Below are 19815 nucleotides of genomic sequence, written 5' to 3'. Positions count from 1 at the left end.
TGCCGGCAGGAAATTTTTTATTTATTTTTTGTTCTCTTCAAATAAAATACTGACTTGTCGTTTTCAGCAAAAAAATAAAATAAAATAAAATAAAATAAAATACTGACGTGAAGCCAAGAAGTCTTCTTTCCTTGGCCTTGGCTTCTTTGTGTGTGTGTGGGAGAGAAAAATAGATTCGGTCAAATTTTTCTTGGATCGAGACGTTCGCCGTATGCTTTGGTTCTTCTCCACGGATAAATGCCCACACGCAGACGGAGAGAGAAAGAGGTGTTTGGAAAGAATAGTGGAGCCTTTTTCTCTTGAATCTTTCTCGGTGGGTGCCGGCCCCGTCAAAATGGATACGAAGAGTTGTGTCGGAACGGGATTTTGGAGCGATATCTTGACCTTGGCGTGGTTAATTTGATCCGAGTTTTCTTGGGGATCGTCCAGAATAGGTCCTGGATGAGAGTTTTGCCTGCCATGGGCTTGTGCGGATAGATTCTAATGTTTCAGGCAGCGATTTGGCTGTTTCTTGCTGTCTTTGACGATCCGTTTTTTCTGTTGTTTGGGGAAAAAGAAGCGGTTTTGATACACTTATATGATCTGTTTCTCACTTAGAATCATGGGGTTTGATCTGGATCTTTAGCGGTTTTCTTTGTAGATCGTGTCTTGATTATTTTTTGTGGGTTGTGGCAGAATTAAATGTTTCTAGAGCAAGAATCATGAGAATTTGAGTGAGCGGAGGATTCTCTTTCCAGTCCTTTTCCTATGGCAGACGATGATTTGATTGAGCTAAAGTTTAGGCTTTTTGATGGCTCTGACATTGGGCCAGACAAATATGATCCTTCCACGACCGTGGCATCTCTCAAAGAAGTCGTACTGGCTCGGTGGCCGCAAGGTAAGAGCATCATGGTCTTTGAAAATTTAGAGTAGGATCAGATCTTTTTTTTTAAGAATTTTCACGTGCTGTACACTCGGACTGTTGGTGATTTGGGACGAGCAAAAATTTATGTCCAGTGATTTTAATCCTATTAGTTTAACATATTGCCTCTTTTTTTTTTTAATTTGATAGGCCTTCAAGAAATCTTTTAGGCAGTCTAGCTTAGCATATTTATTAATTCTGTAGATGTTGAGTTATGATTATAGTTTGGGTGTATGCATGACTTGTCAGTTAGCTGTTCATGACAAATATCTGATGTGAGGTTAGTAATCTGTAGATTCGGCATGGCAATTAGTTAAGTTTCTTCTCACCAAAAATTGCACCTTATTGATTTAATTTATCATCTTTGATATATATTGGCGCTAGTAATGTGGCTTTTGAATTTTTCCCCATATTGTTAAGGGCCACACAGCTTGATCGGATGATGCTTGTTTGTAATGATGTTCATATTGGCCATTCTGAGTCAAACTGTGATCAGCTATGTGATCTTGCTATTCATGCAAGTTCCCCTTTTAGTAATTTTTTTTAACTCAAACAGCCATATAACTAGGCTTGGTTGGATTTATTTCTCTTGTTTCTCCTTTTGTGGTTTTTCTGGCTTTGGCAACTAATACTTCTGAATCCTTGGTTTAAAAGGAGCACATATTATGTGGTGCATGGGGCAATCCTCATCTTAGGATATTGTGATAATGCTATTGTCATCCAGCACTCAATAAGCTGCTTTTTCTTCAGAGGCACATGCTTTGATTGTGTCATCCAACCATTTGAGACTCTCCACCACCATCTCTTGTTTCTTGCACTGTCCTTCATCTATGGATTCATTGGAATGTTAATATATGCTATCTTTAGTGCTTAAATTTTGCATTGCCATGTTATTAACAGCACAGATACATTAACACAAGTTCATCAATGTTATTGGACTGATGCACCATGAGAGCAGCATGCTGTCAAATATTCCTCTGTTCTATTTAGTTGTAGGGGAAGGAAGTTCTGTTGGACCTGGAATGGGAAAGCGAGGTGTCAAGTTTTATAATCCACAATTTCGCCTTTTTGGTCGTAAAACCAAATTGCACCATGTACTTGTCAGAAAGGTCCATTTTTTCAGATATGTCTTCCAATGCAGATGAGATGAACTACCACCTCTAAGAATTTTCTTGATTAAATATGTATCTTCATTAGGTAACCACCATTCTTTTTACATGAAAGCTCTTACCTGACCATCAATATTTTAAGGCTCTACACCATGGATCTGATATGAAAATGAAATAGTCTCAGGCAAGCATTTGGGTGTCTGCATCATGATGCTTAATGATAGAAACTAGGTGTGAAAAAATGTCATTTGTATTCTATTCGGCAAAAAAGGTTTATCTCTGCTGATAGAATGAGCTTGAGAAAGTCAAATGAAGTAGCTGGGATTGTCCTCAGCCCCATCATATAGCATGTTTGGTGAATGTGCAAAGTGCTACTAAGCTAACTACCACCCTACCATTTGCTCAGAGTTTGGGACAAAATATTTATTGATCATCACTTTATGAGCCTGAGAATCCGGCCATCATGTTGATATGTACTATTTCCTGAGGAGGTGTAGACTGTTCAGTATAATATTGCAACCTTATGAAACACATTTGTGGTTGTCTACTAAAGTATATGCCTTCAGGTCGTATTTCTGGATCTGTTAGTTTCCTTCCTGCTATAATATTGACTACTTTGGATTTGGTTGATTATGTTGACATTTTAGTCTACTGGGAAGGAGAATAGTTCTTGGCTTCCAATGGTAGGGAGATGAAGCTATAGAGTGAAGATATCCTAGAGAAGAGGAAGACTATTGTGTCAGACAGCCGAGTAGCTAAGAGTAAACTATATTCTTGGTGACTCTGGCTGAGATTAGAGAGCTGGAAACCGAGCAGTGATTTGGCTCTTCATAATGCTATGTTAGTCTTTTAATTATTGGTAGACTGATAAATGTAAACCCTCAAACAATATCATATTTTCATGGTAGATCTAAAGAGACTAGGACTAATTTATAATGGCCTTGGCTTTAGAGTTGAGACTGCTTGATAGATGAACTTAGGTATTCTAGGTGAACCTGAAGCTGTTACCTGTTGGATGAGAATCAAACAGAAGTCTCCTGGCAGCTGAAAGGATTCGGGAATACATAGGGCACCTAGTTGGATGGTATCAAAAATAAAGGACTTATTTCCACACCTATTTCTAACCAGCTATAGAGAAAGCGAATTATAATTGTACTGTGCTACAAATATGTGGTGCCAAATGTCCGAGCATCATCATTGACAATATTTTCATCACATTCTATTAAGTTAGTGATGCAGCGGGAAAGGAAGAAGGGCCGATTTGATCGATGAGGTTATGCTTTGAAGATTGACATGCAAATAGAAGTAAACTGAATTGAAGAACTCTTCGCTTGGTAAAGAAAATTCTCTAAAAAAAATTACTAAATTGGCACAGTCTAGCTAGTCATAGTACTTGCTGGTTGCACTCTATGTTGCACCGGTTAGGGATGATGCTATGATCTTACACCTCAAAGCCTGCTTATCACTTCCACAATGAAACAAAACCTGGAATGCTGATTTCCATCTACGATATTCCCTTTTCATGGTTAGATAGGAACATATTAACTAACAAAGTAGTAGCGATTGTCTCCATTTTATCATATTGTCATTTTATCTCACTTTAAATTTAGAAATAAGGGCTGCTAATTCTTATGTAAGCATTCATTCTCTCTAGTTTTCTAGTTGTGATATTGTCGTTCTTCTGTTACCGAGAATCAACAGACAAGGAAATTACCCCAAGAACCGTAAATGATGTGAAACTCATTAATGCGGGAAAAATATTGGAGAACAACCAGACACTTTCGGAGTCTAGAGTGCCAGTTGGAGAGCTTTTGGATGGTGTCACCACTATGCATGTTGTTGTGCGGCCTCCCCAACTTGACAAAAATAATGGTATTGTTTTGTTGTTTCTGCAACTTATTGTTTGTTTGTCTGTATGCTTTCAGACTGCCTGCATTTTTGATTGTTTACCTATACTGCTTTCAGATTAGTCATCATTCAAATGGCTTTGTCACACGATTACTGTGGTGTACCCTTCTAGCAGCTTTAGTTGAGATGATGTTAGCCTCCTTTAGCCCCTGTTTTCTTGTGTTCAATTAATTTGTGTTAGCCGTGAAAGCAAATTTTGGGGGAAAAGACTTTGAGAATATAATAGAAAATAAGCATTCACATACATAAATTTTGGAACAACATTTTGAGTAGGACTTTTATATTTTTTAAAGAAACCTGCTCGCTCTACATCTAAACTAATGCTGACATAACACCTTTTCCACATCCGGTTTATTTGTTACTACAAACTGAATGCAAGCTAAACCAACAGCAAACCAAAGAGTCAGTTTACTTATGTACTCCTAATATAGTCAGGAGACTGTTTGGAAGCAAATTCTAATATGATTGAAAGATGATATTTCTTACGAGGATGTTAGACCTTAGAGAAGAAGGTAGTCATTTTCAGAAATTGGTGGCAGATTGGGGACAGTTTGTTATTTTGGTTTTGATGAATCTCATTGGGTATGATGTGGGTCGTAAATCCAAGGGGCTTTGGTGAATTATTATAGGGGTTGATGGCAATGCCATTTAGTTTCCTAAATTGATATTAATTGTATACTGCTATTAGAAAACTTGGCAGTGATTGGAAAAAATAACATAGTTGTCTATCATTTTTTCCATGTCAAGGACCGATATTAGAGAGTATTCTTGATTTCTCAAATGATTATTAACTAAGTTGAAAAAGAATCTCTGTTGTGCTAAAAGGTGAGGAATAGGATCTAAATCACATCCGTAATGAGAGTAAACTTAATTCTCCACCCATACTAAATGGTAGAAATCTAGTTCATCATTGTTGCTTCCTTGTTGTCCTCTTTTCTTTGTTAATCAGCCTTCCATCAGTTACCATTCTCTGACCCATAGTAACAATCCTTGAAGCAGTTATAGTTTTGAGCATTCCGATGATTTGGTAGGACTTCTAATGTAGGGGGAAGAATTGATGTTCTCTTGAAATCAAAAATACTTAAATGTTATCCATGGAAGAATGTCAATGATGCAAATTTTGGAGAAGTAATACAGGATTTCATAGAATGCTAGCGCTACTACCTATCTGGAGAGGTAGGGGAAGTGATCTGATGATTAAGAAGCTTACATCGTAAGTTTCAGACATGCAGGTATTTGGTGTCACATGCCAGGTTATCGTTTTCCAGTTGTGACTATAGCTAGAATGGCAGGTGTTGGGGAATAGATATTCCCCCCCGGTGACACAAATGGCCCTAAGAAGTCGCACAATCGCCGACCCTGGACGGCCGACAGTCGACGTCCGACGCTCAGGACATCCGACCTCAAGACAGTCCGACCTCAAGACATCCGACCTAGAAAAAACCCTGATGCTCAAGGTCTACCCTTGTCAGCCACCTACTACGGCCATACCCCTCTGAGGTCCGGCCAAGGCGCCATACTCTGCCGCTCCCCCCGGCATTTATTGCGCCATGCCACTGTAAACCTCCAGTTTACTCCACAATTAATGCGAATCTCCGGCTTACTCCACATTTAATGTGCATGGCTCCTGTCATCTACGGACTCTTAGCTCCTCACGGCAAGTTAGCCCAGCAGAGTCCAATCGACTATGAAAAGTCTCTGATCTCGGCCTTACCTCCGACACCAATGCAATGATTCGGCCTGATAGCGTGTTAGTTCGGATCGTACGACAACCTCACCGCCGACATCAACACAATGATTCATCCGCGTGCGCCGACCTGAACCACATGCCGAGCCGTACTATGCCTCGCCCTTACATCACAGGTAAACCGACCCCCGCCTATAAAAGGGAAGCCTTGGCCTCTCAGGGAAGGGGGTTGGGGGAAATTCCGTGCTCTACAAACACTATTTATCTCCTCTCTACCCACTTTGCCCCCCTTCTGACTTGAGGCGTCGGAGGGCCGGCGCCGGAAAACCGGGCCACCGGTTTCTGTGTGCAGGCACCAACGAGGACGCCGCCCGGGCGCGACGGATCGCCGCTTCCCAATGCGGGGACCCCCCGCCCCCCTCTCTGCCGACCGAAGATCGCCTCCGGCGTTCCAGATTCTAGCGAACAGTTGGCGGCCTAGGAAAGGCCCGAGTAGCGATCATTGAAGTGAGAAGGCAAGGAGCCTCCAACATCTTCTCGGCGTCCCCCACAGAGTCCTGGACATTCCGTCCAGAATCCGCCTACTCCGGCTTACCCGATTCCTCAGGTCCAGCCGGAACAGTTTAATGCCTGGTGCAACAAGTCCAGGCCCTGACCGCCGCCGTCCAAGCCTGCGGCGCGAGGAGGCTTTACCGACGCTTCCCCCGCAGGCCCAGTCCTGCCGGAATTTCCTCCCAACGGCCCGGTTCTTTCCGGCCAGAATTGCATGGCTCCTCCAGAGCCAACATGAAGAGCGGACTTCCCCCGGAGAGAGCTACCGGAGGAAGATTTCAACAGAAGACCCCAGCCTTCTGAGGCTGAGTCAGCCCCAGGACCGCCGTGAGCCGGCGCAGACCACGGGCGACAATCCCACGGGCGGGGGGAGCTCGACAGGAAACTCGAGCATCTGGAGCGTCAAGTTGCAGCGCTCCACAGCAAGGAAGGCGAGACAGAGGGAGACTTTTGAGTTACTACCAAGTCCCCTTTTCTTGCCAGATCGAGGATGAGCCGGTTCCCACAAGGTTCAAAAATGCCTCAGGTGGGAGCCCGTACAGTGGAATCACCGACCCCCTCGACCACTTAGAGAGTTATCGGCCCTCATGGCCCTACAGGGTCCTCGGAGGCCATACTTTGCAAGGCCTTCCCAGCAACCCTCCGAGGGACGCGCTCGGCTTTGGTTCTCTGGACTGAAGCCGAACACGATATCCTCCTTCGAGCAACTCTGGCAGGCAGTTCGCCACCAATTTTGCTTGCTAGCCGACGCCAACGACGGACGGTCAGATTCGGCTCTTAGACATCAAACAGAAGGAGGGGGAATCCCTCAAGGGAGTATCTGGATCGCTTTACTGCCGCCACATGGGAAGTTCGCGAAGCTAGACCAGTCAATAGCCATGTCGGCTTTTGAAGACTGGGGGTTCGCTCCTACCGATTCCTCTTCTCCATCGAGAAGAGCTTCCCGGCCGACTTCACCGAGATTGCTGGCCGAGCCCGGAAGGTATGCCAAGGCCGAGGAGGGCGGTCGCCTCCAGGCGGGGAGCAATTGAGCCCGCTCAAAAAAGCAGAAGAAACGCCGCGAGGAACGCGGCGACAAAGGAGCCATCTCCCCCGTCGAGAGAAGAATCTCCCCGGCTGAGGAGCCCGCCCCGGGCAACAAGGACGACCTCAGCAGAGGACCCCTCCTCGACCGAGGTCTCCACCCGGCCTCGACGTACACAGGGAGGTACGAGAACTACACACCCGTCAACGCTCCCCGGGCCGAGATTCGCTGATGGAAATCGAGGGTCGCGACTTCTTCCGACCCCCGCCCTCCTATTGCGAGACACGGGAGTTCCCGTAATCCCAGGAAGTACTGTCGTTCCATCGAGACCGTGGGCACGACACGGAGGACTGCTTCCAGCTCCGGGACGAGATAGAGGCGCTCATCCGTCGGGGAGTACTCAACCGGTTCGTGAGGAACCGACGTGAGGAAAGGAGGACTCCCAGGAAGTACTGTCGCTTCCATCGAGACCGTGGGCACGACACGGAGGATTGCTTCCAGCTCCGGGAATAGATAGAGGCTCATCCGTCGGGAGTACTCAACCGGTTCGTGAGGAACCGACGTGAGGAAAGGAGGCCGACGGAGAATACCGTACCGCCCGAAAATCCGGACGACAACAGGCCCATCGCCGGCACCATCAACATGATTGGAAGGGCCTCGGCAGGAGCAGCCCAGGGAGCACCCCGAAGCGCCCACGCACTGATGAAGTCATCTCGTTCTCGGACGAGGACTTGAAGGGGTCGAGACCCCTCACGATGACGCTGTGGTCATCTCTATGATTGTAAATAGGTTTGATGTAAAGCGTGTCCTAGTTGACAATGGAAGTTCAGCCAACGTTTTGTATTATCATGCCTACCAAAAAATGGGGTTGCCAGAAGGACATCTCCGGAGAATTAATGCCCCACTGGTTGGGTTCACCGGAGATTCGGTCCCAGTTGAAGGTGAGGCCAGCTTCCTTGTCACAGTTGGCCTCGCTCCCCGGGAGAGCACTGTGAGGACGGACTTCCTTGTGGTCCGTCTGCCCTCGGTCTACAACGCCATCCTTGGGCGGCCAGGGCTAAACGCCCTTCGAGCCGTGGTTTCAACCCGCCATTTGCTCATGCGGTTCCCACCGGCCAAGGAGTAGGCGAGGTCCGCGGAGACCAGCTGGTTGCCAAGCAATGCTACATGGCGGCCCACAGAGTAAGGCAACCAACCGAGGGCCGATTCAGCCAACGGGCCCCTCACTACCCATAGAAACCCTCGATGCGAGGGACACCCTTTGGAAGAAGCAAGTAGAGCCCGGTGAGCTTCTTGTTCAAGTTCCACTACAAGAAAATTTTTCCGAGCTAACTGTGCAGGTCGGCTCCGGCCTTGGCGCCTGCGAGAGGGATCGCCTCGTCAGCTTCCTGCGGGACAATGCTGACGTTTTCGCCTGGTCGCCCGCGGACGTGCCGGAATTGACCCTGAGGTCATGGTCCATCGACTCCAGGTGAAGCCAACCAGCAGACCTGTAAAGCAGAAGAAAAGGGGCTCCGCCCCGGAACGACAACGAGCTGCGCCGAGGAGGTGGATAAACTCCTCGGAGCCGGCTTCATCCGGGAGGTCTCCTACCCGGACTGGCTCGCCAACGTAGTCCTCGTAAAGAAGGCCAACGGAAAATGGCGCATGTGCGTGGACTACACCGACCTGAACAAGGCTTGCCCAAAAGACAGCTTCCCCTCCCAAGCATCGACCAGCTCGTCGACTCCACCTCAGGACACCAACTGCTAACTTTTATGGACGCCTTTTCAGGATACAATCAAATCCGAATGGCGCCAGAAGACGAGGAGAAGACGGCCTTCATCACCGACAAGGGCACCTACTGCTACAAGGTGATGCCCTTCGGCCTGAAGAACGCTGGAGCCACCTATCAGAGACTGGTCAGCCAAATTTTCAAAGACCAGATCGGCCGAAATATGGAAGTTTACGTGGACGACATGCTGGTGAAAGCCGAGCGGCGGAACACCACGTAGCTGACCTCAACGAGACATTCTCCAAGCTCAGGAGATACCGAATGAAGCTCAACCCGGCGAAGTGCGCGTTCGGAGTCACCTCGGGCAAATTCCTGGGTTTCATAGTCACCAGCGCGGAATTGAAGCCAACCCGAGAAAATCCGAGCGCTGCAAGAAATGGCGCCTCCGAAGACAGTCAAGGAGGTGCAGCGGCACAGGGCGGGTTGCCGCCTTGGGGAGGTTCGTCTCCCGATCGCTGAACGCTGCCTCCCATTCTTCAAGAGCCTCAAACGGCCGAAGGACTTCCGGTGGACAGAAGAATGCCAGCGGCCTTTGAGAGCTCCGGAGCCTTCTGGCCTCTCCCCGCTACTCACCAAGCCACAGAGGGGCGAAGTCCTTTACTTATACCTGGCCGTCTCCCCAGTTGCAGTGAGCTCAGTCCTCGTCCGGGAAGAGGACAAGCTCCAAAAGCCGGTCTACTACATCAGTCGGGTCCTCAGGGATGCTGAGACCCGATACTCCAAGCTCGAGAAGACCATCTTCGCTCTCATCATCGGCTCGGAGACTCAGGCCTTACTTCCAAGCCCACACAATAGCTATACTACCGACCAGCCCATGAAGCAAATATTGCAAAGGTCGGATCGTGCGGGAGGATCGCCAAATGGGCGGTCGAGCTCGGGAATTTGACCTCGAATATCGGCCCAGGCCGGCTATCAAAGCTCAAATACTCGCCGATTTCATCGTGAGTGTACCCTGCCGGACGACCCCGAGCTGCCATCCAATCCATGGAGGAAGCACCAAGGCCACCATGGGTCCTACACTCGGACGGGTCTTCAACTTCGGGGGTAGCGGGCCGGACTCATCCTCACCAGTCCAGACGGAGTGGTGGCCGAGCAAGCCTTGCGCCTCGAGTTCCGGCCTCGAACAACGAGGCTGAGTATGAGGCTCTCATCGCCGGGCTCAAGCTGGCGAAAGAACTGAAAGTGGAGGACCTGAGGCCTTCAGCGACTCCCAGCTGGTGGTAAGCCAGATCCAGGGAGACTTTGAAGCAAAAGAGCCATCCATGCAGAAATACTCCAAAAGGTGCGGGAACTTACGTCTACTCTGAACTCTTTCAGATTCAGCACATTCCCAGAGCGGAAAACTCAGGGCAGACCAGTTGTCCAAATTGGCGACCTCCCGCATGAGCGAGCTTCCCAAGGGAACAACGCTCGAGTATCTTCAGGTCCCAGCACGGAGGAAGAACCCCATGTGCATCGACTTTGAGCCAAGCTGGATCGACGGGTTCGTCTGCTACCTCAAGACGGGACCCTACCTCATGACGAGACAGAAGCTCGCCGAATCAAGCGCCAAGCCCCCGGTATGTCTTGTACGAGAATAGACTCTATCGTCGATCATTTACTTCTCCTCTCTCAGATGCCTCCGCCCCTCCGAGGCGGACTATGCCCTCCGAGAGGTCCATGAAGGAATCTGCGGAAATCACCTGGGGGGTCGGGCATTAGCCCATAAGATCCTGGCAAGGATATTACTGGCCCACGCTCCAGAAAGATGCGACGGATTTCGTCCGGAAGTGCGACCGATGTCAACGGAACGCTAATATCCAGCGCCGACCTTCGGCCCTGCTGACTTCCATCATCGCCCCCTGGCCGTTTGCCCAATGGGGGATCGACATTCTGGGGCCCTTTTCCCTGGCCACCGGACAAAGAAAGTTCCTGGTCGTCTCCATCGACTACTTCACCAAATGGGTCGAAGCCGAACCTGTAGCCCGGATCACCGAGCAAAAGATGCGGGACTTCGTGTGGAAGTCCATAATTTGCAGATTCGGACTACCCCGTATCCTTATATCCGACAATGGTCGGCAGTTCGACAATGTCCACTTCAGGAAATTTTGCTCTGAGCTCGGCATTGACCACCGCTTCACCTCGGTTGCCCATCCCCAGACAAACGGGAAACTGAGGTAACTAACCGTACTATTTTGCAGGGGCTCAAGGCTAGGCTTGATCGGTCCAAAGGACAGTGGGTCGAGGACTTGTACAACGTCCTCTGGGCGTACCGGACTACGTTCCGACTGCCCACGGGAGAGACCCCCTTCAACCTAGCGTACGGCACTGAAGCCGTCATCCCGCTAGAGATCGGCCTTCCTTCTCCAAGGGTGGAGCATTACGACCCGACACCAATTCCTCCCAGCTCAGGAGCAACTTGGACCTCGTTGAAGAGACACGAGAGTCGCCCGGGTCCGTATGGCAAGATACCAACAGAGAACGGCCCAATACTACAACTCCAGAGTCAAGCCCAAGCTCTTCAAAGTAGGGGACCTCGTCCTCAGGAGAGCCGAGGCTTCTCAACCGACCGAGCAAGGAAAGCTCGCCCCAAATTGGGAAGGGCCGTATCAAATCGCCCGAGTACAGCGACCCGGAGCATACAAATTGAAGTCCCTAGAGGGGACTCTGATTCCGCGAAGCTGGAACTCCGAGAATCTACGAATGTACTACCAATGAAACCCCTAGGGGTTCAAGACAATCAGGACAATGGACTCAGCCTCTTTTCTGCAAATATTCCCTCTTAATGATTATAATTCTCTTCTAATGTTGGGTCGTCTGTGATCCTCAGATTCCTCGACTAAATCGGGATGCCTCGAGGCTCGACCGTAGAGTCCCAAACTCCCTCGACCTCGGAAGTATCGCAGGACGATGAAACATCGACTTGACGCAAGATTCCTCGACTAAGGTCGGGATGCCCCGAGGGTCGACCGTAGAGTCCCAAACTCCCTCGACCTCGGAAAGCGTCGCAGGTCGATAGAGCGTGCCAGACCCATCGACCTGACGAACGATTCCTCGACTAAGGTCGGGATGCCCGAGGGTCGACCGTAGAGTCCCAAACTCCCTCGACCTCGGAAAGCGTCGCAGGTCGATAGAGCGTGCCCAGACCATCGACCTGACGAGCGATTCCTCGACTTAAGGTCGGGGATGCCCCGAGGGTCGACCGTAGAGTCCCAAACTCCCTCGACCTCGGAAAGCGTCGCAGGTCGATAGAGCGTGCCCAGACCCATCGACCTGACGAGCGATTCCTCGATTAAGGTCGGGATGCCCGAGGGTCGACCGTAGAGTCCCAAACTCCTCGACCTCGGGAAGCGTCGCAGGTCGATAGAGCGTGCCCAGACCCATCGACCTGACGAACGATTCCTCGACTAAGGTCGGGATGCCCCGAGGGTCGCCGTAGAGTCCCAAACTCCCTCGACCTCGGGAAGCGTCGCAGGTCGATAGAGCGTGTCCAGACCCATCGACCTGACGACGATTCCTCGACTAAGGTCGGGATGCCCCGGGGTCGACCATAGAGTCCCAAACTCCCTCGACCTCGGGATGCACTGCAGGTCAGCAAAGCGTCCTCAGACCCGCCGACCTGACACAAGACTCTCGACCAAGGTCAAGGCACCCCGAGGTCCGATTGTAGGGACTCAAACTCCTTCGGCCTCGGAAAAGCTACAGATCAATAAAGCCTTCCCCGATCCTCTCGACTTCGGCGGGCGTCATCGGGTCCCGTAGAGGCTCGAGCCCCCCTAACAAGTCAAAGCGACCCCGGAAGTCAACAAGGGGAACAAACCCACTCTGCCGCGTGGAACACAATTCTGGGAATACAAAAGGTACATTTAACTCAACGCCCTCCTTGTCAAGTTTTATCTACGTTCTGCTAGCGGAATCTCAGTCAAAGTTGGAGCCTTATTTCGCCCAAAGTTGGGCTACTCCAATGAGTCGGCCTAAGACCGATCTCCTAACAACATTATGCATGCTCCGCTTGTCAAATCTCTAACAAGCTCTACAAGTCTTCATAATTAGGGCCCAACTCGGCCCCCATACGTAGATTCCGATGTCTAACTGAGAAATGACGCCCCGACCGCGGGCGTACCCAGTCGAACACGAAAGATGCCGAGGCAATCTTTGAAAGTTCCAGCTTTGCTCACCGAAATCTCGGCAGAGTCCGAGAACGATAGCTATGAAAACCTTCGGCGATAATTCGACTATTAGCCCCGCCGCTCCCTACGAAGGATCCGGGAGTCGAGTTCGGAAACCCGACTAGACTCCCCGAATAGCGGCACGTACAGACCTAGTCCGGTCCTTACTTGAAGGGCTAAGGCCCGACCCTGATGCCTTAGGAACCTAAAGGCCAGGCATGGCAACTTCTGCGATTCTAAGATCCGAGTTATAGGACTTAGAGAAATTTTCTAAAAACCTAAGCTCGGAGCTCCCTTTGGTCGGAATGACCGGAATCCGAGAAGGCCAAGATATAGCCCAGGAAAAAGGGCGACTTCGTTAAGCAGCCGAAAACTAAAATACAAAGTTAGAAGTCGGAGGAACGATAGATTAAGGCTCCGCCTCATTCACGACAAGAGAGAAGGGAGAAGACCGAAGTAATAAAGGGGGCCTTTCATTGATAAAGGGCCGAAAGGCCAATTAACAAAATTGGAGGTCAGCCATTCAAAAGTCGACCTCGGATACAATAAAAAAGAAAAAATACGCCAAGTCTTAAGGGGCGGCAGCAACATCCGCGTCACCCTCAGGGTCGTCCACGGTGATTACCTGGGGGCCTTCGGCAGGTGCAGGCTCGGGGTCAGCAGCGGGGGCTTCGGTAGGTGCCTCCGACTCGGCCACCGCCGTGCGGGCTCGGCGGCGTCGCCTTCATACAATCCCGCTTCGGACGTCAAGATGGCGGGGATGTCGTCCGTATCTGACCCGTAAGCCCAGGTTCATCCTCGGACGAACTGTGGAAAGATCGAATTGGGGGGCAGATCCGAGCCATCTGCTTCCGGAAGTTGTCAAAACCCCGGAGAAACCCGTCCACCGTCTCCTCCTCTAACATGTCGCGGAACTCTTCCGACTCCTTAAAGAGTTCCACGGTATGCCCGGCCTCGCTCGAGCGCCCTCTTCTCCCGGGCTCGAGCTGCTCGATTTTAAGGCGGAAGACCCCGCCCTCATACTTGAGGCCCGCAACCTCGGATTGGGCCTCCCCCAGGCGGCGCCTCCGAAGCGCGCAGGGCCGACTTGGTCAAGGCATGGGCGGCCTTTTCCTCCTCGAGCACCTCCGCCATAGCAAGGCGCCCGGCCTGCGGTGGCCTCCCTCCGAGCCTCGGCCTCGGCCAACGCTGCTCCAGCTCGGCGATTCTTTTCTTGGCCGGCTCCAACTGCCGGCCGACGCCCCCGGGCCTCCTCTTGACACCCTTGGGCGATAAACACCAAGGTGTCAAGTTCATGGATATGCTGCAAAGAAAGAAACAAAGATGGTCATGAGTCCGAAAAGCACGTAAGTTTCACTAATAACTTTAAGAAAATTAAAAAGAACTTACCCGGCGGTGTTGCGGTAAGTACCGTCAACAACTTCCTCTAAGGGCAGGTTCCGGAACTCGGCCCGATCTGCAGGAAGCATCGCACGCCGAATACAGCGCGTGCGACCTCGGCGTCATGGATGGCCGAGCTCCCTCGAGAATAGGGGAGTCCGGCTCGGCCGACTCCTCTCCGGAAGGCCCAGGAAAAGCCCGGCACACCCGAGCCCGAGGTCCCGGAACCACTCGCTTCGGGGCCTCGGGTCGGGCTCGGGCCCGGGCGCTGCAGCCGGATCATGGACGGCCCCTCCCGCTGGGCAATGGGGGCAGGACAAGGAGGAGCCGCTGGGCCCCGCGTCGCTGGCGGCCTGCATCCGCCTCGGGTCGGCTGTGGAGGCTCCCGCCTCGGGGCCACTCGTCCGCGGCCGATGTGGAAGCACCGGCCGACCTCGCCTTCTTCCGAGGCTGGGGAATAGCTCCCCGGCTCGGCCTCTCGCCTCTTCAGACGGGAGAAGAGGGACACATTGCTGGTCGGCATGTGAGGAATATCTGAAATCAAAAATTTTCCAAGTGTTAGACCAATGTAAGCGAAAAGAAAAGGCAGACAAGAAGGTAATGCAACTGCTCTTACCCTCAGGGCGCGCCGAGCTCAGACCCACGCTCGCCAGGGCGTCCTCCCGTAGGAGCTCGGTCAGGTCGTACCCCTTTCCGAGAGCCCGCAGAGAGTCCAGGACCCTCAGCTCCCTCCCCGAGGGCTCGGAGAGCTTGTTGAGGGTCTTCAGCCGAGGGTGCCCCCACATCGGGTTGAATCCCACGGCACCTCGGACGCGAGGAAAGAAAAACTTCCCTTCCACTCATGAATAGAGGAAGGGGCCCCATGAAAGAGTGACATACCGCCGCCGAAAGGCGAAGTATAGCCACTCTGCGTCCGCCGGGTTCTTCTTTAATAAGAAACACCGACGGAAGACGCTCACGGTGATCGGGATCCCATGCCCGAGACACAGGGAGAGGAACCGATGATAGTTCTCCACGAGTTCGAGCAAGCTGTGCTGGGACGAGTTGGTTACTCGGCCAGCAAGTTGTTCACGAACTCGTGAACAGGGAACCGAAGGCCAGCCCAGAGGGTCTCGCGGTGAACCGCGATCCGACCTGGGGGGCGGCCGCGTCACCCTATCTTCCGGCCCCGCAAGTTTCGAGGCGAAACCCAGGCTGGAAGAAAAACCGAGAGCGGATTAACTCCAGCTCCTTCCCCCGACGGACTTGATCCCACCTCCTCAGGACCGAGACCCATTTTACAGAAAGAATGAAACTAGGTCGAAAAACTGAGGAGGGAAAAGGAAGAGGAACCCTAGCAGTTACAGGGTAGGAGACCTACGGGACATCGCCGGAAATCGCTCCGGGCACCAACGGCAAGAATTTGGTCAGGGGGTAGAGCAAGGAGGGAGACGGCGAAAATGGAAAATGCAAAGCAACCAAATGGAACCTCTTAGGGCAGGCTCGTTGGGGTTTATATAGACCCCCCTGACGGCCCAAGTCGGCAAGGTCGGTTCCCATCCCCCGACTGCGATTACGCCACGTGTCGACCTCGGAGGCCGAGGTACCGCATTCACTCCGGATCAATAAATCGGGTACGAAATCGAAACGCTGTCCCATCGGATCTCGGGGCCTTCATCATGGGTCCGCAGGATCAAATCGCCTTGAAGAACGAGCGGACATCACCCTCGCTCCCCTCATTTAATAAGGCTCTGGAAACGTGGAGCCCCGATACAGCCTCCACCTCACTAGATCTATGATCCACTAACACAAGACCGGAAGCGTCCGACCTTAGGTCATGCCGCGTGTCCGTTTTAAAGCACGAAACGGCATGCTCATTGATGAGCGGGAACCCCGACCACAAGATCGAGGCGCTGCCTCGTCGAGCTCGAGGACCCTCATCATGGGTCCGCCGCACGAAGCGATCTCGGAGATCCGAGAGGCGCCACCGCCCGTTACAGCTGCTTCGGAAAACGTAAGGATACACGCCCCATCATTAGTCCGCTGAATAAAGCAACCTCGAAGCGCCCAAGGGCGCGGGTCCGTCATAAAGGCGCCGAGAATGCAAGGGTGCGGACGAAATCCCCCCCAATTAACGATAGTCTCTACTTCCCACGTCCGAGCCCGCAAGCCGCTCGAACTCGGAAGTCGGAGGGTAGTGTTAGGAGAATAAGATATTCCCCCCCCCCCCCCCCGATGAACAAATGGCCCTAAGAAGTCGCACAATCGCCGACCCTGGACGGCCGAAGTCGACGTCCGACCTCAGGACATCCGACCTCAAGACATCCGACCTCGGAACCTCCGACCTAGGAAAACCCTGATGCTCAAGGTCTACCCTTGTCAGCCACCTACTACGGCCATACCCCTCTGAGGTCCGGCCAAGGGCCATACTCTGGCCGCTCCCTCCGGCATTTATTGCGCATGGCCACTGTAAACCTCCAGTTTACTCCACAATTAATGCGAATCTCCGGCTTACTCCACATTTAATGTGCATGGCTCCTGTCATCTACGGACTCTTAGCTCCTCACGGCAAGTTAGCCCAGCAGAGTCCAATCGACTATGAAAAGTCTCTGATCTCGGCCTTACCTCCGACACCAATGCAATGATTCGCCTGATAGCGTGTTAGTTCGGATCGTACGACAACCTCACCGCCGACATCAAACACAATGATTCATCCGGCGTGCGCCGACCTGAACCACATGCCGAGCCGTACTATGACCTCGCCCCGTTACATCACAGGTAAACCGACCCCCGCCTATAAAAGGGAGCCTTGGCCTCTCAGGAAGGGGGTTGGGGGAAATTCCGTGCTCTACAAACACTATTTATCTCCTCTCTACCCACTTTGCCCCCCTTCTGACTTGAGCGTCGGAGGGCCGGCGCCGGAAACCCGGCCACCGGTTCGTGTGCAGGCACCCAGACGGAGGACGCCGCCCGCCGACGGATCGCCGCTCCCCTGCGGGGACCCCCCGCCCCCTCTCTCCGACCGAAGATCGTCCCCCGGTCCAATTTCCAGCAACAGCAGGTATAGCTGATAAGAGGAAGAAGATAGAGGAAATTATAGGGCTCATAATTAATGCCTAGATATAACATATACTATAAATTGCATTATAAAATGATTGCCATATGAAGTTGGAGAGACTGGCGTATTAGTTGCCTTGCAGTATTTCAACATTGTTGCCTATGGGCTGATCATGTGCCAGATGTATCTCATGAGCCCCTGTGGTGTATGGCTCCTCCCACAACCTGTGGGCCCTGTTTATTGCATTCAATGTGGTGCATGATCAACCTCATGAGCTATTGTTCTACCATGAAGTGATGTAACTGTCACTCACTGAAAAGCCCATCTCCAACGAAATTACTAATCCTACTCCATCTGTCTGCTAATGTTTTGTTTAGATGGAAAATTTCAGAGAAAGTATCTTCATGTATCAAGCCCTGGCATTCGGACATCTGAGTAGGGAGCAAGTGATATCCTCTTATAAGGAATCCAAGATAAGTTCATTAAGGAGTTATGAACCAACAGTTTTAAATTCACAAATACTGCCTCTTGAGCATCTTAAGCATAGGAATTCATAAATGGGGCATTTAAGCTCTTGAAAATAACACTAGCTGATTTTAGATTGGAAGCAGACTTTCTACAGAATGATCAAGGACTTCCTTGATCAAGAGATTGGTGTTGATTCTGAATACAAAAACATTCATGTCCAAAGTGAGCAAGAGGTTTCCACGACTCTGAAATTGGAAGGACCATCTAATGGTTGAAATGATTGTGATATAAATAGCTTTCTTTATCAATGTTCTATTTTTTCTCTGTTGCATCATTTCTACAAACTATGAAAATGCCGTTAACTTCAGCCCCTCTCTCTCTCTCTCTCGGCTGGTTTGAGGTGTTCAACACTACAGGCCAAATTTATCACTTGAATTACCTAATTTTGGTAAATAGATAAGATGAAGATGAGGATTGTCCATTCAAATGTGTTCTCTAAGACGATTTAAAGCTGTGATGTAAATTGGAATGCTCTGGTTACTATGTATTTCTTTCTGAAGTATGCATTCTCATACATCTTGGTTTAACAGTGGGTTGATTTGCTTTCTTATGAGCTGCTCTATACTTGAAAGAAAACATAGTTGGCAGTAACAAAAAACTGTTAATTTCTTTTTTTTTCTTGAGGAAAGATGGAACTTTACAACTTCCAAAAGATATACAAATAAAAAAGAGAGCAAAAAAAAATTGTTACTATTCAAAGGCATGGATAAGGTGATAATGAATAGTAAAACCCCAGCACCACGATTGGAAGAAGAAGAATGAAGACAAAGACATTAGCCATTCACACTGTGGAGAGAACATGTATAAAAATATAGAACTAGAATGGTCACTAGATCCCACATCAGTAACCACAATTATAGCAACACCTCTAGCACCAATAAGATTTGTTAATGTGACTTTGAATTGTTCCAGCAATAGATTCTAGTGCTGATAGTCCTGCTTTTTTCGGGATAAAGATGGTATCTATGTCTATTAACTAAACACTTTATCCTCATCCTTTGGATTTATGGCCTCTTTGTACTTCTATGCTAGGTCCCTGTAAATAATGAGGTATAACCAATCAACTTCAACAATTTGTCTTTGCTTTCGCTTTTGTGACATTACATACATTTTATATACATGGATTGCGTGCTAGTTATTGTAGAACCTTTTGTTCAAAAAAAATGTAAATCTCTTCTTTTTTATTTTTTCATAAATCATACTGACTTTGTAGTTTGTACAGAGAAGCAGCTGGGAGATACACAAAAACAGAACTGTTGTACATGTACCATCTTGTGATGCCAAATAATAGCTTGATGAATCTTGTCTAGTTGAACTTTTGGCAGCCATGTTTGATTAAGCAAGGCTTGTTTGTTCAGGTCAAGTGTTTTGGCATTGTTCACTTGGCTGGCTGTGAAAAGTTTTGCAAAATGCTTCACAATCTTTGTCATGGAATATTGGAAAAGGCATCAAAGTGAGACTTGCAGTTATCATTCTTTTGAGTACAAATTTGTTATGACCGACACTCCTGTACGAAAGGAATTTGGCTTCAACCACAATTTTTTGGTTCTGGGTTCTTGTTTTCATGACATGCAATCAAAAATTGAAGTATTAGGGATTGTTATTGCATTTGTATAAATGTCAGGTACGACAAAAAAAACTAGTTATTTGTTGCTTCTATGTGATCCTTGTCTAATTTAATGTTTTTTCCTTCTATAGTTTTTCTTAGTTTAGAAGAAATGGTCCCATATGAAACAAATTGCTTTTGCTACCTGATTCCTCATATCT

General features: G+C 49.8%; 1 protein-coding gene across 1 annotated transcript; it reads left to right on the top strand.

Moving 5' to 3' along the window:
* Positions 1-135: 135 nt before the first annotated feature.
* LOC103700796 (membrane-anchored ubiquitin-fold protein 3-like) lies at positions 136-19730 on the top strand. The gene is made up of 3 exons (XM_008782654.4): positions 136-877; positions 3712-3882; positions 19271-19730. The coding sequence occupies exons 1-3, from the start codon at positions 748-750 to the stop codon at positions 19324-19326; spliced, it is 357 nt and encodes a 118-aa protein (XP_008780876.2). The 5' UTR covers positions 136-747; the 3' UTR covers positions 19327-19730.
* The last annotated feature ends 85 nt before the right edge of the window (positions 19731-19815 follow it).

This window comes from Phoenix dactylifera, chromosome 9, assembly GCF_009389715.1.
Source record: "Phoenix dactylifera cultivar Barhee BC4 chromosome 9, palm_55x_up_171113_PBpolish2nd_filt_p, whole genome shotgun sequence".
In the NCBI taxonomy this organism is placed as follows: Eukaryota; Viridiplantae; Streptophyta; class Magnoliopsida; order Arecales; family Arecaceae; genus Phoenix; species Phoenix dactylifera.
Note: the sequence above shows the minus strand (reverse complement) of the source record. Positions and strands in the feature narration are given on the sequence as shown.